At 39.0% G+C, this 17,832-nt stretch overlaps 1 protein-coding gene across 4 annotated transcripts in view; it reads left to right on the top strand.

Moving 5' to 3' along the window:
• Window positions 1-17,563, top strand: part of pard3aa (par-3 family cell polarity regulator alpha, a) — a 652,414-nt gene extending 634,851 nt beyond the window's left edge. For 2 of the 4 annotated variants that reach the window (XM_073941362.1, XM_073941360.1), the window contains 2 exons: window positions 4,252-4,376; window positions 16,142-17,563. In XM_073941362.1, coding sequence (XP_073797463.1) covers window positions 4,252-4,376; window positions 16,142-16,535 — 519 coding nt within the window. In that variant the 3' untranslated portion in view covers window positions 16,536-17,563. Of the gene's footprint in view, window positions 1-4,230; window positions 4,377-16,141 lie in introns of all 4 variants that reach the window. The other 2 variants (XM_073941361.1, XM_073941359.1) reach the window with 1 other exon arrangement.
• Window positions 17,564-17,832: the final 269 nt, after the last annotated feature.

The raw sequence follows: 17,832 nt of genomic DNA, 5'->3' as shown, positions 1-17,832 counted from the left end.
AGGAAATCCACACCAACACGGGGAGAACATGCAAACTCCACACAGAAATGCCAACTAGCCGGGATTTGAACCAGCAACCTTACTGTGAGGCCACAGTGCTAAACACTGAACCACCATGCCACTAAATGAAAACATTACAAATTGCTCTGAGAGCATTGAACACACTCTTGTGAGCAGGTATCTGGAAGTGTTTGAGTGTATAGCGCAGTAAACATGTGTGCGCTGTGACCCGCCGCTGCTCCGTCAGTCTTTGATATTAAAGGCTACGGGTCACACTGTGCGCTAATCGTGACTATTATATGTGATTTAGGAGTCTGCGGCCGGCAAACTACCTCTCCTCGCCGTCCAGCTGCTTCATGCTTTCTTACTCTCAATTGCAGTGGACGATTTCTCATAATTATGTCTGTCTCCCGATCTGAGCTCTTCTTGTGTTTGTTCAGGTGGGTCTCGTATTGTTGTGTTTGCTCTGTGTCTGTGAAGACGAGATGGTAGGCTACATTCCGCGTGATTAATGGGAGAAATTGCTGAGTTCTGTCTGGAGGTCTTGTGCTTTTTATGAGCAGATGAACTTGTTGGGGTTCATTGATGTTTTTTATGAGGCGCGATTAAATTGAATTAGTACTGTGCTGGTTTATTGTGTTTTTGCATGCTGGCGTTTTGATGATTTCATTTCATTTTAACTACCTGAGTTGTTAGGTGCATTGGAAGGGAGATTGTTAGTTTGCATTTTTATTAAAATTCAGTGAGTTAAAAGTAGTATATATATATATATATGTATTGCTAAAAATAATTGAAAATGATGGGCGACACGATGTCTCAGTGGTTAGCACTGAGGCCTCACAGCAAGAAAGTCACTACTTCGAGCCTCGGTAGGGTCAGTTGGTGTTTCTGTGTGGAGTTTGCATGTTCTCCCCATGTTGGCGTGGGTTTCCTCCACAGTCCAAACTCATGCACTATAGGTGAATTGGGTAAGCTAAATTGGCCATAGTGTATGAGTGTGTATGGGTGTTTCCCAGTACTGGGTTGCAGTTGGAAGGGCATCCGCTGTGTAAAACATATGTTGGATAAGTTGACGGTTCATTCCACTGTGGAGACTTCTGATAAATAAAGGGACTAAGCCGAAGAAAAATTAATTAATTAATAAAAAAAAATGAATATTAAACACATACTTGACAACAACAGGAGTTCAGGTGTCAGTAAAAGGGATTGAGATAAACCTCGGTAAATTGAGGAATAGTTAAAAAATAATTTAAAATATTGATTATTGTTTTATTAATTAATTAAGCATAAGAATGTTCGGATATGTGTGATTAATATTCATTATTGAAGATTGATTGAAAATCTTTCTTATGAATTGGCTAAATAGATATAATAAAGTTACTTGTAACTTTAAGCGGTTGCTAGGGTGTTCTAAGTGGTTGCTAGGCAGTTGCTAAGGCATTGTTAGATGAGTTTTAGGGTGTTGTGAGTAGTTGCTAATAGGTATACCGAGGTTTATCAAAGGCAAAGTTTTTTTTGTCAAGGTCAATATTTTCTGCAATACCGCTTCTAAGGTATGTGTAAAATTTTTTATTTTACGTTTTTTTTTAGGACAACAGTATCTTCAGCAGAAAAGATATCCAAAGATGCTGTTTTAAATCCTAAAGAAATCAGTTTTTGAAACTAATGAAGACAGCAGGTCAATGATTTATTTAGCCTGACATGTTAACTGCTCCAAAATATTTTTAAAAAAAAATTGTGTTCAAAAAGGAAAAAGTTTTTTTTTTTTTTAAACCAGACGTTTAAAAAGAATATATTTTAAGTAGTAATCACAATAGCGTGAAACCGTGATATTTTTATCCGAGGTTATCATTCCGTCAGAGTTATACCGGCCCATGCCTAATTGCTAAGCAGTTTACAAATCAAGAAAAGTAAATAAAATAAGTTATATACAAAGTTTTGAGAGATGTAAACAAAAACAATGGTCCCAGTGTATTTCCTGGTTTACATTTTTAATTTCTAAAGCTTCTGAAAATCCAAAAAGAGCCACATATTGATTAATAATGTCATGAGAGCTGTTTTAACATCGAGTTAGGATTAAATTGCCTCTTGTTGCAGTTATGAAGTAGTTTGATAACAGGCAGGAAACATTCATGGGCCAATGACATGACCACATTGAAATGGTCTATAACTCTATCTCTCTCAAACACACACACACACACGCACACACACACACACACACACACACACACACACACACACACACACACACACACACACACACACTTTTTTCCTTGCTTGCTCGAAATCTCATTAAAGCATCTCAGTGTGAATAATTACTTCATTGTTGCTTCTCCCTGGCAATAAAAGCATTTCCTTTTTTCTATTTTTGCCTTAATATGTTTCTAGTGAAGAAATTTGCCGGGCCTTCAGCTATTAAAATGTGTCTCAGTGGAGATTTTGCTCTGGCTTCATCAGGCAGCGATAACATTTCTCTAGTATGCAGTTAAAGCTGTTTAATTCTTCTGTTTTCCAGTGGTTTCATGTATTAACGCTGCATTTGTCATTTTTGGTGAAGTCAGCTGTTTGTAGTGCACTCCAGGCTAATTGTGCTCCCGTTTCTCATTAGTGCACCTTCTGCTGTCAGGAGAATCACTGTAGTGGTCAAGTGCCCTTCATCAGTTATTAAACCCAGACCTGATAATGAGTCCTGAAATCATGCTGTGCTAATTAACATACAGTGTAGCACCTTTCTATACATAGATCCGGGACATCCCATAGTGCTACTGCATAAAAGATTTAAAATGTTTGAAATGTTTTATCTTGTTGACATGTGGTTGCTAGCATCATACAGGCGGTCTCTAAGGTGTTGCTAAGTGATTATTAAGGTTTTCAGAGTGTTATATTTTGTTCCTATACAGTTGCTAGCATGATACAGGAGGTTTCTAATGTGTTGCTAAGTGATTATTTGGGTATTCAGAGTGCTATGTGTAGATTTTGTTGCTATGCAGTTGCTAGGATCATATAGAAGGTTTTAAGGTGTTGCTAGGTGATAATTGTGGTTTTCAGAGTGTTGCATACTGTTGCTATGCAGTTGCTAGGGACATACAGGAGGTTTTTAAGTTGTTGCTAGGTGATTGTTAGGGTTTTCAAGGTACTATGTATATATTTTGTTGCTATGCAGTTGCTACGGTCATATAGAAGGTTTCTAAGGTGTTGCTAGGTGATTATTGGTGTTTTCAGAGTACTGTATACTGTTGCTATGCAGTTGCTAGGGACATACAGGAGGTGTTTAAGGTGTTGCTAGGTGATTATTAGGGTTTGCAGAGTGCTGCATGTATATTCTGTTGCTATGCAGTTGCTAGGATTATACAGGAGGTTTCTAAGGTGTTGCTAGGTGAATATTAGGGTTTCAGAATGCTGTATGCTGTTGCTAAGCAGTTGATAAGGTCATATAGGAGGCTTCTAAGATAATGCTAGGTGGTTATTAGGATTTTCAGAGTGTTGTATGTTGTTGCTAGGCAGTTGCTAGGGTCATATAGGCGGTTTCTAATGTGCTACTAGGTAATTATTAGGGTTTTCAGAGTTCTTAATTTTGTTGCTATGCAGTTGCTAGGTTCTAACGGGAAGGTTCTAAAGCGTTGCTAGGTGATTATTAGGGTTTTCAGAGGGCTATATTTTGTTGCTATGCTGTTGCTATGGTCTTGCAGGAGGTTTCTAAGTTGTTGCTAGGGGGTTATTAGGGTTTTCAGAGTGCTATATTTTGTTGCTATGCAGTTGCTAGGGTCTTGTGATTGGTATCTAGGGGGATGTTAGGGTTTTCTGAGTGTTTTGTTTTCTAAGCAGCTGCTATGTTTTTGGGATGTTTTTAAGGTGTTGCTAGATAGTTATTGGGGTGGTCATGTGTGGAGTTTATAAGCTGTCGATTGGTGGTTACTATGGGGATATGAGTTTTTATGCGGTTGCTAGGGTGGTTATTATGTGAAGTTATTAGTATGGTGTGAATGTTACAGTTTGTTGCTTTGCAGTTGCTAGGATTTCACAGGAGTTTTATTTACTGCTGTGTGTTTATATTGTACATTACTCTGTCTTCTAAGATGTTACTAGGTGATCATTGTTTGTTGTGTTTTAATTCATTGTCAAGCAGCTGATAAGAGGTGTTCTGGGAGTTTTCTATCATGCATTCTTACATCATTTTTTACTCCCACTGAAGATACTTTAAGCTGTTATCTTTCTATTTGTGTGTAACAGGACTGTCTATTCGCATTTCAGGCCAATACGGGTTCTTACACACCGACAGGACGGCACTCGGTTTCTTTAGAAGTGCAAGTGCAGAAACAGAGGGAGGACAGAGACTCCTTCACACAAGCCCAGAGGCAGTACAACTCCTTACCACGGTAAGAGAAACCACAGCACACAACATCTCTGACTACTGCTGCTCACCGCACATTCTCTCTCACAATAACAGCAAATTAATAATAATATCTGCCGAAAGCACTGAAGCCTTTAACATATTTATTAGAGCACGGTTTTCATGCTGAAGTGGACTTTTTTTTTTTGGAGTCCAATAATGTTGCTCACTTTTTACATTTATATATAAACTCTTAAATAATATTATAGTATTGATGCTGATATTATTGCATCTTTATAAACAACAACGGCTGGAGCAAAGCAGTCGACGGTAATATTTTGAGAAGTTCATGCCAATAAATTACTTTAGACCTTAATGCACTTATTAGAGTACAGTTTTCATGTAAATGTGGAGGTTTGTTTTCTTTCCCCATTTATTCATAACCTCCGAAATCATACAGTAGTTTCATTGTTATTATTGCATCATCATCAGCAACCAATTTTATTATTATTATTAATAATAAATAAGGGCGTTCAGTTGGCATTTCTGTGTGAAGTTTGCATGTTCTCCTCGTGTTGGCGGGGGTTTCTCTGGGTGCTCCGGTTTCCCCCACAAGTCCTAAAAAACATGCGGTACAAGTGAATTGGGTAAGCTTAATTGTCTGTAGTGTGTGAATGAATGTGTATAGATGTCACCCACTGATGGGTTGCAGCTGGAAGAGCATCTGCTGTGTGAAACATATGCTGGATAAGTTGGTGGTTCATTCCACTGTGGCAATTCCAGATTAACAAAGAAACTAAGCTGAAAAAAAAGAATGAATTAATAATTAATATTATTTTCGTTATCATTCATATATTATTATGAATATTTTTCATCATCATCATTATTATTATTATTATTATTATTTTTATTTTGTTATTTTTAAATTATTGTTTTTTATTGTTTGTAATTATTATTATTATTTAATTATTTATTTAGTTTATTATTATTTTGTCATGTTCATCATCATCATTATTATTATTATTATTGTTGTTGTTGTTGTTATTTTTTAAGTTTTGTTTATCGTTGATTATAATAATTTTTATTTGATTATTTAGTTTATTTTTTCATCTTTTTCATCATCATTATTATTATTATTATCATTTATTTGTTATTTTTTCAATTATTGTTTATCATTGTTTATCATTATTTATCATTATTATCATCTTTATTATTGCTATTATTATTATTATTATTATTGTTATTATAATATTATAATATAATAAACCACTGAGTAACTTAATGGTTAGCAATGTCGCCTCCCAGCAGGAAGGTCGCTGGTTCGAGTCTCGGTTGGGTCAGTTGATGTTTCTGTGTGGAGTTTGCATGTTCTCCCCGCGTTGGTGTGGGTTTCCTCCAGGTGCTCCAGTTTCCCCCACAGTCCAAACACATGCGCTATAGGGGAACTGGATAAACTAAATTTGGCCGTAGCGTGTGTGTGTGTGTGTGTGTGTGTGTATGTGTGTAAATGAGTGTGTATGGGTGTTTCCCAGTGATGGGTTGCAGCTGGAAGGGTATCCGCTGTGTAAAACAGATGCTGGATGAATTGGTGGTTCATCCTGCTATGGCAACCCCTGATGAATAAAGGGAGTAAGCCAAAGGAAAATGAATTAATAATAATATTAATAATAATAATACTATAATTCTATGTTCTTCCCTACATGCAAGCAACACATTTAAAAATAGATGCTAGTTCTGAACGCCAACAGCAAAGCAGTGAGAAAGTAATATTTTAATAAATGCATGCCAATAAATCATCCATTATTCAGCTGTGCATGCAGTGTGATGTGACGTCTCCCGCCCCCTGTGTGACCTCGGTGGTGTTTCTGAGCTCTAGTCATCCCATTGTCATGTGCTCGGCTCCGTCTGCGCTCTCAGGCCTCAGAAACAGCCACAAATGCTCACATGTGTCTCCAAAACCTAATAAAGATCCAACCCAGAACCTGTTTGTTGAGGGAAGTTTATCTTGGCAACAGCAGTCTATAGGGCCCCCTTTCTGGATAAATATCGGCCCCATCCCTCATCTGTTTTATCTTTTCTCTTCACTTTCCCTCGTTTTTTTCCTTTGCATATTTGTCATAAATGTCAATAAGGCTTAGAATGTTGCCTGCGGGCTGAGTTGGATATCAGCGTTCCTACTTGCAGGCATTGGTATCTTCTTAATCTGCTTCGGTTCATGCAAAGCATCCACCCAACAGACACCAGAAGAGGAAAAAAATCCCGCATTAGAGCTTTACATACTTTAACTGAAAGAGTGGGAGACTGCAGGCGCTGCTGATAAACTTTAACTATTTCAGTGCATTTATTGACAACATAGCCGGCAAAACTATGTTAGGATGTTTTCTGATGAAAATGCCGCAGCTCAAATATTGACTTCGCAATCAACAACTCCTAGAACACCCTTTAATATCCCTTTTCTACTGAGCGGTACAATATGGTATAGTACAGGTCTGTACGGGTCAGCTTTATTGGGCTTGCGTTTCCACTGCCAAAAGGGCACCAATGGTGGGCATGGTGTACGACAGTAAGTGTCAGTCCACGTCATTCTCGCTCAAGGAAATTATTACAGTAAAGCTGTACGGGTCGTTCACATATCATACGAGACGCACTTCTCACAAAACTAATTTACATAAACACTTGTGTATAAATGCTCATTGCTAACCTTCTATGAACATGATTTGATTATAACTGCAGATCAATGATAATACCCTACTGTCACGTCTACGATTACATTAAATAAATAAATAAATGCAACATATATGAGCGCATACAGACCCATACAGTCTCCGAAATGTTAACGATTGCAGAAAAACTACACGCAGCAGTATTTAGTCCTTATTTGGGTTCAAAAACAACACTTCAATTAAAATATAGCCCACAGTCAGAGCAAACCTCTCACCTGTGTCTGTAATCTTCAGCAGCACATGTAAGCTCTGTTAGAGAGTCATTCCGTCATTACGAGTTCATAATAGTCCAAAAGGTGATGATAATAGTTAAACATGGCAGTGTGTTCATCTTTTAGATTGCTGAAAGAATCATTTGCTTCTTTGTTTTTTCGTGCTTCTTGCATTTCTGAAATAATCGGATGTCACTTCAATAATCACGCACACGTTATCATCATCAATTCAAGAAGTTTGTTATTTCAAATATGAACGTGCAGTGAGCACTTTCTACGGTCTTGTAAACAACTACAGGGCACAGGGTAGATTCTCCTCTTCTTCTTGGCTTTGTGGCTGTTCATCAAGACGACGACAAGGTTTGTTTGAGCTCTAGTCGACTATTGATCCTTATTATATGTAGATTATGATTATTATTATATTATTATTTTGTAATGTCCTGGCTATGTTTTTAAAAATGACGCTCCCTTTGTTTTCGTTCTCCTGTGTATGCGCTAGTGATGTTTATCTGTAGACCAGTAGCGTTCAGCTGTGTGTCTGGCTCTGCCTTTTGTTACCCTTTTCATGCTAGGTACCCTTTCATGCTAGGTTCGCTTTTAGGTACCTTTTGACAGTGGAAATGAACATAAAATCATACCAAACTGTATTGTACTGTACCACTCAGTGGAAATGGGCCATAAGCCACCCATAATTGCTTAGCAACATAATAAAACATTCGGTAATAAAACACAATGATAACCTTCTATCAACACATTAGAATCCAGCTGTACAACTGTAGGAACTGCATATCAAAACCTTAAAATGCACAGCATTCTATTATCCACCTAACAACACCTTAGAAACCACCCATAAGACCCTAGAATCTGCAAAGCAACATAGTAATCTCTCAGAATAACCACCTAGCAACACCTGTAGGACACTAGGAACTGCATAACAACAAAATAATCATGCACATCATGCGAATTGCCACCTAGCAGCAACCTAGAATCAACCCACAAGTACCTTGCAACTGTATAGCAACACCTTAAAAACCAGCGATAAGACTCTGGCTATTGCTTAACGGCATAATAAAATCCTCAGCACACACAAAGAACCTCCTAGCAACACCTTAGAAACCATCTGTAGGACTTTAACAAATTCATAGCAACAAACACAACACCATAAAACACCCAGAACAGCTTCACCCCCTAAAATACCCTAGCAACTGCATTTCAACAAAGTAAAACATTGAAGACCCTTTTAACCACCTAGCAACACCGTAGAAACCACCCATTAGACCCTAGCATGTGCTTAGCAACATAATAAAACACTCAGAAACCCTTAATGACCACCCTATAATCATCCCATTAGACCATAGCAACTTTATAGCAACAAAGTAAAACAATAAAGACCCTTTTAACCACCTAGCAACACCTTAGAAACCACCCATAAGACCCTACCAACACCTTAGTAACATAATACAACACTCAGAACACCCTAGATTCATCCATTAAGACCATAGAAACTGTATAGCAATGATATAAAGTACACCTACATAGCAACACAAGTAAAAGACGCCTTAAATCTGAACGTAATTTAATCTCTGAAGTACATGATTGTGTTCTGCAGGCCGTTTGAGAAGGAATTGTTGGCAATCATCAGCAGCTTGTGTGTTTGTGTGTGGTCTAACCCACATGCACGGCGCTTGTTTTCATTGGCTTTGGGAACGGTGTAACCAGGATATGTACAATTACAGAATTAGTCCCCCCTCAAGCAATGACAAAGCCCAGCATGCACCACAGAAATGAGGGTGGGGGGGATTGCATCCAAAAATCCCATAGTTTCATCCAATACTCTTTTCGTCGCTGCTTCCCCAGAGAAAGAAAATCAGGGGGTCGATTAAGAGCCTGACATTCACTAGTTCACACTATGCAGACATAATGACAGTTAATCAATTCAGGCAGTCAGCTTCCACTATTTCTCAGTGCCTTAAGCATCTTCAGTGTCGCTGTCTATATCGAGCCAACTTCAGACGAAGGCGCAGGCTTTAGGAGGAATCCTCCGGCAAGCTTTGACACTTTCCCTTGGGAAACGGAGCACGGACGGCGGCCCTTTGATATGCATTCCAGCCATAATCTCATAGCTTGGTCAAGCTGGGTCAAGCTGGTGTGAAATGACCCCTGTCCTCTGGAGGACCCTGCAGAGATGCACACTTATTAGTCGGCCCAAGCTGAGATTTCTACACACTTTTTTTTAGCCCAGCATTTAGTCTGTTTATTTACTTATGTAAATGTGTGTACATTTATACAGTCAAGGTCATAATTATTTACCCTCCTGCGATTTTTTTAAAATAAATGAGAAGTGCGCAAGATGAGCCGAACGAAGTGAGCGAAATAAGTCGAAAAATGCAAGCAAGATGAACGAAACAAGACGTACAAAGCGAGTGAGATGAGACAAACAAAGCAGCAAGATGATCGAATGAAGTGAGCGAGATGAACGAACGAAGTGAGCGAGATGAACGAAGTGAGACCAACAAAGCAAGCAAGATGAACGAAACCAGACGAACGAAGCGAGTGAGATGAGACAAACAAAGCGAGCAAGATGAACGAATGAAGTGAGCGAAATGAAACAAAGCAAGCAAGATGAACGAAACGAGACGAACAAAGCGAGTGAAATGAACGAACGAAGCGAGCGAGATGAACGAACGAAGCGAGCGAGATGAACAAAGTGAGCGAAATAAAACAAACAAAGCAAGCAAGATGAACGAAACGAGACGAACAAAGCGAGTGAGGTTAGACGAACGAAGCGTGCAAGATGAACAAATGAAGTGAGCAAGATGAACGAACAAAGTGAGCGAGATGAACAAAGCGAGCGGCATGAACGAACGAAGCGAGCGAAATGAGATGAACAAAGTGAGCGGCATGAACGAACGAAGCAAGCGAAATGAGATGAACGAAACGAGTGACATGAACGATTGAAGCGAGTGACATGAACGAACGAAGTGAGCGACATAAACGAACAAATCGAGCGAAATGAACAAAGCGATCGAGATGAACAAATGAAGCCTGCGAAATGAGATGAACGAAGCGAGCAAGATGAGATGGACGAAGCGAGTGACATAAACGAACGAAGCAAGTGAAATTAGATGAATGAAGAGAGCAACATAAACAAATAAAGCGAGCGAGATAAATAAATGAAGCCAGCAAGATGAGATAAACGAAGCGAGCGACATAAACGATGGAAGCCAGTGAAATGAGATAAACGAAGCGAGCGAGATGAGATGAAAAAAGCGAGTGACATGAACGAACGAAGTGAGCGAAATTAGATGAACGAAGAGAGCGACATGAACGAACAAAGCGAGCGAGACGAGCGAAGCGAGCGACAAATGAACAAAGCGAACGACATGAACGAAGGAAGCGAGCGAGATGAACAAAGCGAGCGAGATGAACAAAGATGAACAACATAAACGAACGAAGTGTGCGAGATGAGACGAACTAAGCGAGTGACATGAACCAACGAAGTGAGCGAGATGAACGAAGCGGGCAAGACGAGATGAACAAAGCAAGTAAAATGACACAAACTAGACAAATGAAGCCAGCGAGATGAGACAGACGAGACAAAACAAAAAAGGGAGAGCTTGACGAAAGCGATATGGACAATAAAATAATATATAAAAATGTATAATTATTAGTTTTTATTGATTGATTAAATTTATTATTTTTTATTTTGTGTTATTTTTATTTAGTATACTCTCAAAATCATTGAACAGAAATCCACAAATTTTTACTATTATTATTATTATTATTATTATTATTTTTTGTTACAAAATTCTGCACGGAAATCCAATAATCTACCTGCAGACTCTGCCTGGCGCTACTTATTAGTAATGTAAAATGTACGAAAAGCTGTTTTTTTTTTTTTCACCAGTCATATCACATCTATAGATAAGCAAGCTTTACGGTGCTCTGACCGTGTGTTTACCCTGTGGGTTTAGATTTAGCACTTGGCTAATGAAGGGATTCTTTTTTTGGAGGTGGATTAGAGAGAAAGAAAAGGGAGGAAGAGAAAAGGAGACAGATAAGCCAAGTGTGCGCTGATTAGCAGTAATGGAAGTCATGTGAAACAGAGCGCAACTTCATGCAACAGCTGCGCGTTATATTAATACGGCAACACTCCGCCAGATAAGATGCGAGTCCCACGTTCCAGACTCTCGTTCTGCTTCCTGTTAACAAATAGAAAACATTACTCAAGGTGTTGAGATAATATTGTTCTCCGTGTGTTTATCTGTTGTCCTTTTGATAAACTGTGATGCACACCAGCTGCGTTCCTGATACTCATAAATACTGTATCTATTGCGGGAGAGACTCAAAATATTGGCTCTTTTTCTGGCATTAACCTTAAGGGCTTTCTTATATCATGGAATATTGATGAAGTTATTATTCATTTAATTTTTATGCGCATATTGGTTATAATAATAATAATGTACCATTATGGTCTTGAATCAAAATAACACTCGAAAAAGTGTTAGGTTCTACACAATACAACTACTAGATATACAAAAAACATCCTGGCAGATGTGTTTAAGCAAGTTGGAGCTAAAGTCAGCAGGACACCGGCCCTCCATGGCCGACTTCGGACACCCCTGCATTAAATTAAGCATAACTCAGATTAAACGACTTGGAGCAAATTGAGTTTACCTTCATGTTTTGCTGTTTGTCTAGTAAAGGAGGTTAAATGTTATTTGATGTATTTATGAACATTACATACAGACATAAAGCTTTTTAGCTAGGGTTGAGTGATGTCGACCAATTTGGCATCGTACAATGTCTAATGTGAAACATTGTTATGGATGATGGCATCGTCATCATGTGAAAAGCAGGTGGTTGGGGGGGGGGGGTTATCTGAAGAGCGAGGAGGGATGCGGGGGTGATAAAGGTTCGCGACTTATTGGCGGACCAGGAGGGAGACGCGCGATTTCACTGGTGTGCGGGCATTGTGAGTCCCGCAAATGCATGGAGACTCTTAGAACTTCCGGGAGACTTGGGATGTCTGAATATCACTTTTAGTCAGATGCGATCCAGCGGTACATCCTTGATAAACTGTCCGACGTGCACTGCTCTCTGCCTGGAGCTCAGAGAAGTGCTTGACAGCGAGTGGCTGTGTGTGGCTGTGTCTGTGTGGTCATGTGATGTGCGTTTTCAGTGGACTGTTCAGAAATGCTCTGTAAAACACGGTGTGGATGTGGATCATTTTTGTTCTGAAATGCCATTTTAACACTGAGCTGTATTAGTGTAAACAGAGCCTGAGTGTGTATTTTCGCGAGCGGGTTTGCAATGGGGGCGGTGCGGAGCATTGGCGATGCCGGCTCAGCATTGTGTTGTCTATTGGCCATCGCCGATGGACGATAGCATCCTCTATCGGCCCAACCCTATTTTCAGCTATAACTGTTTTTTGTGACTACCAGCACTTTAAGAGTAAAAAAGAAATGATACTAGCATTAATACCTGTGGCTCCTGGTAATGCAGTGATGTGAACTAATTGGTCTAGAAACACAAGATTATTTACAACATAAAGCCTCCTTTTGTCTTATACCCATCATTTTTTACATAGAAGATGGGTTTATTTCTGTCAGAGTGATAATAAATTAGCATTTTGCTCATTTTCACTGTCGTTTCAATAACAGGTGTGCATGTGTGACTGTAAGAGCATGAAGATTGATCTTTTTTTTTCTTTCTAACACCATTGTCTCTTGTGAAGTGTGCCGTGTGCTGTCTCAGTATTTCAGTGTTCTTCTGGGATCTGCTTTTAATATTTACGGCTTGCAAAAAAAGCAACTTACTGATAAATGAAACGCAACAATGAACTGTAATCACCGCAGTATTATTGGCGTCCAGTCAATTTCACTGAAAATACTTGATTCACGCCGTTTGACTTGAAATAATATGCTTTACACAATCAGTCTTGAATGTAATGTGTATTCATTTTCAAAGCCATTGATTTTTATTTATCATCCAAACAATGTGAGCCGTAGTGCATGAAACTACAAGATTCAGCGGTGCTTGATGGAGCTAGAATTACTATTATATTTGCTCGCATTTACTGTCGGGTGTTTGTTTTAAACCTTGAACTATAAACCATGCCAAATCCATTGCGCATTGTTTGCCTGAGAAAGGGCGGCAAGGTGGCTCAGTGGTTAGCACTGTGTCCTCACTGCAAGAAGGTCGCTGGTTCAAGTCCCAGCTGGGTCAGTTGGTGTTTCTCAGTCTCTCCGTGTTGGCATTGGTTTCCTCCGGGTGCTCCGGTTTCCCTTACAGTCCAAGTGCATGCGCTATAGGTGAATTGAATAAACGGCCCTCAGAACACATATAAACCCAGTTCTGTGTGGTATATAAACAGTTAAACACTCACTGTGTGGCCTTCTAGCATACTTAACATCAAGAGAAGGAATAACAGGTTCCCTCAGTGTTCATCCATACCAGCATATCAACTGCTAAACATCTGACAGACGTCCCGGGTTGGATCCCCATCTCGCCCAGAAGAACAGAAATATCAAACCTACAAATTTCTTTGTCAGCATGGCAGCCATACTCAGACTGTGTCCATCTTCACACCGCTCCATTATTAGGATCCATTAAGTGGGAATGTGAAGGAGCTAGCATGCCACATCCCTGCGCTTCACGGTTAAATGAAGCCACATTCACACCTCAGCGGCTTTGCAATCTTAAAAGCATGTGTGTACGTGTGTGTGCATGCACTTCTGTGGAGATTTCACACATCAGCTCACACAAGAGAGCACAGCTTTCAGAAGGAGATGCACAAATGTTGTAGTATAGTCAAGAATTCAGGAGATGATGCTGAAATAAGGGGTGTTTGCTGTCACTAGCATGATGCTAGGGGGAGTGCTAGTGCTAGGTGGATGTTTACTGGCCAAATACGCTATATCAGGACTATTAAAGTGGCGGCCCATGGGCCGAACTTGGCTCCAAGGCAGTTTGTACCGGCCCTCTACATAGTGACCTTCAATATGCATTTCGTTTAGGGTTATTTGTTGACTTCACTTTTTTAAAAGGTGAGTAAATCTGTTGCTTTTAAAGTGATTAGTCATCTTTTTTTATTTTCTTCAATAATTTAACAGTTCAATCAGTTTACAAATTTGACCCCCTTTTTAACATCCACCTTTCTCTCCCCAACAGTGGCAGTGGCTGTCATTAGATGTTGCTATCATAAATCTAGTAAATACAGATAAATAACATAAGACTCAAGAACAAAAATAAATAAAAAAAACACACATACAGAACAATAATGATAATAGTAAATAGTAAATAATAGTAATAGTAATAATAATAGTAAAAAAAATAAATAAAAAATAAAACTTTACATGAATACAATATCAATACAATAATAATAATACAGAAATAAATCAAATGAGATAATTACACTTTTGCTGTGCGTCTCACCACAATTACCTCATTCATTCTCCAAAAATGCCAAATAGTTTTCCCATCTTCTCTGATGAACATCCAATTTATCTAGTAATCTATATGTCATTTTTTCATATGCTGCCACCTTCCCCAGTTCTGTAACCCATTTTTGAAATGATGGTGCACCTGCTGAACGCCATTCCCTCATAATGATTTGTCTTCCTATCATAATACTTATTTGAATCTATTCAGACATCTTCACACCAGATCCCAACACGAACAGGTCTCTGAGTACATATATGTTAGGACAAAATGAAAAGCAGCATTCTGAAACATCCTGAATGTAATTATGCACTTTTGCCCAGAATTCCTGAATTTTAGAACAGGACGATAGGGCATGCATCAAGTCTCCTTCTTCGCTTTCACATCTCCAGTATTGAGCAGAGTCCTTCAACCCAAGCCTGAAAAGCCTTCTCGAAGTCCAACTAAAACATTTTAAATTTTTTAATTGTATTAAGCGCACTTCTAGATTACTTGGCATTACTTTACAGTTTTTGCAAATTTTTTTTTTTGCAATGTTCTTCGCTAAATACACAGTTTAGCTCTTTACTCCAAACTGTTTTAAGAGCAGAATAGGAACTACACCCCATCTTTTCCACTAAACAGATTAGTAATCTTTTTTAAGTAATTAGTTTACTTTTAAAAGTGACTAAATATGTTACTCTTAAAGCGATTAGTTGACTTTACTTTAAAACGTGATTAAATCTGTTGATTTTAAAGCAATTTGTTCATTTTAAAAGTGAGTAAATTTGTTACTTTTAAAGCGTTTAAAGTTGACTTTACTTTTTAAAAAAGTGAATTAATACATTGCTTTTAAAGTGATTCATTGAGTTTACTTCAATAAAGTGAGTGAACCCATTGCTTTTAAAATGATTAGTTGACTTTAAAAAGTGAGTAAACCTCCTTGCCTTATAATATTGAGTAAATTAACGATGTGCATATTTTAAAATAAAGTTGAGTCAACTTAATAGTTCCAATTGACAATAGTTTTTTTTTTTTTTTTTTTTTACAACAGTATGGTTAATCTCTATTTTCATGTCATAGATTCTATACAGTTGTTTCAATTGCAAAATGTCACCCCTGCTGCCAGTTAGGGCAGAATCTCTGATTATAGGAAACTGTGATGTCCTTTCATTTTAATGCAAGTATATACAGTATGTGTCAATGGAACATTATTTCACCTATAATTTGACATGTTTAATAGATTTCACGCATTGAAGTACACACTTTACTTGCATTTAATATGCTTTCCATGCATATAAAATCACTTAATTGATGCACCAAAATGGGACGCCTCATCTCTGACCCATTCACATGGAAACAGGAACATTTTATTGCATGTCATTCCACATCTGGTTAAAATATTATACGGGGACTTTTTCCATATCTGACCGCTTCTTCGTTGTTCCTCACAGACAACCCCGTAAAAACCCCAGCACCGTGTCTCAAGACTCCTGGGAGAAAGTCTATCCTCCTGGCGATGTCTTCCAGACGGCCAAAGAAAACTCACGTTATTCCATCCACCAGGGGTCCCGGACCGCCAACGGGTACCTGAGTCCCACCCCCACCGGCATGAATGCCCGAGTCCTGCTGGAAACCCAGGAGCTGCTAAGGCAAGAACAGAGGCGCAAAGAGCAGGAGGCTAAAACTAAGCTGCCAACAATGGAGGAGAAACCAACCCCAAACCAAACACCGATTCCTACTCCACCCAAAGGCCCATTTCGGCAAGATGTGCCTCCATCGCCCACCCAACTGGCCCGACTCAACCGTCTGCAGACCCCGGAGAAAAACAGACTCTTCTACTCCTGAGATCAAAACTGGATGTTTATCACAGCAATAATACTGAATGGAGATGGACAGAGGTTTTTGATTTTACTCTATTATGAAATCTTTGTATACACTGAAGATCTTTGTTTAATATTCATCTCCTTTTCTTTTCTTTTGATACATGTCTGTGTGTGTGTGTGCACTGCAAAATGGATTTATTACTTGGTGGTTTATGAGGACGTACATTTGTATAATGACATGGTTATGACCTAGGGTTTACAATGCTGCAGTGATTTAGTAGGACATGCCTCGTGTCCTCATAATTCAGAACACCTAAAATCACACTCAATGGGGTATTTTGGGTTGGGTTTAGAGGTATTGGTAAGGTAAGGCAATATAATAAGTGGTTTATACAGTATAAAATACTTTAAGCCTATGAAGAGTCCTCATAAACCACCAAACCGAGTGTGTGTGTGTGTGTGTGTGTTTTGTGCTGGTGCTGTTGGTTTATGAGAACATACATTTGCATAATGAAATGGGTATGACCTCGGTTTTGCATTGCTGCAGTGGTTTATTAGGACACGCCTTGTGTCCTCTTAATTCAAAACAACTAAAATCATACTTGATAGTGTATTTTGGGTTGGGCTTAGAGATTATGGTGGGGTAAGGCAATATAATACGGGTTTATTACGGTATAAAAGACATCAAACCTATGGAGAGTCCTCATAAACAACCAAAACCAATGTGAGTGTGTGGTGTTCACATTCATTGACAGTGTGGCAGGTTCTGTTGACAATCACATGACAGGCGCCTGAGGCTTTTAGGCTGGTTGTGGTGGTTTATGAGGACATAAATTTGTATAATGGCATGGGTATGACCTAGGTTTTACACAGTGGTTTGTCAGGACATGCCTTGTGTTCTCATAATGCAAAACACACAAAAAAAATCATACTGAACAGGGTATTTTGGGTTGGGTTTAGAGGTATTGGTTGGGTAAGGCAACATATATGGTTTTTACAGTATAAAATACATTAAGCCTACAGAGAGTCCTCATAAACCACCCAAGCCAATGTGAGTGTGTGTGTTTGTGTTGAATTCATTGACGGTGCGGCAGGTTCTCTTGACAATCACATGACAGGCGCCTGAGGCTTTGAGACAGGGCTGTTTCCTCCATATTGTGACCTACATATCATGTTTTTGTCAAGTGTGCCGAGAACATGAAGGCGGGTGAATTTCAGTACGCCTGTCAGGAACACGTCTGGGTCACATTTCACCGCAAAATCAAAACACAAAAATATGCAATATTTAGCTTTCAGAAGGATGCCTGATCCTGGCTCCA

This window comes from Danio rerio, chromosome 24 (genome assembly GCF_049306965.1).
Source record: "Danio rerio strain Tuebingen ecotype United States chromosome 24, GRCz12tu, whole genome shotgun sequence".
Classification (NCBI taxonomy): Eukaryota; Metazoa; Chordata; class Actinopteri; order Cypriniformes; family Danionidae; genus Danio; species Danio rerio.
Note: the sequence above shows the minus strand (reverse complement) of the source record. Positions and strands in the feature narration are given on the sequence as shown.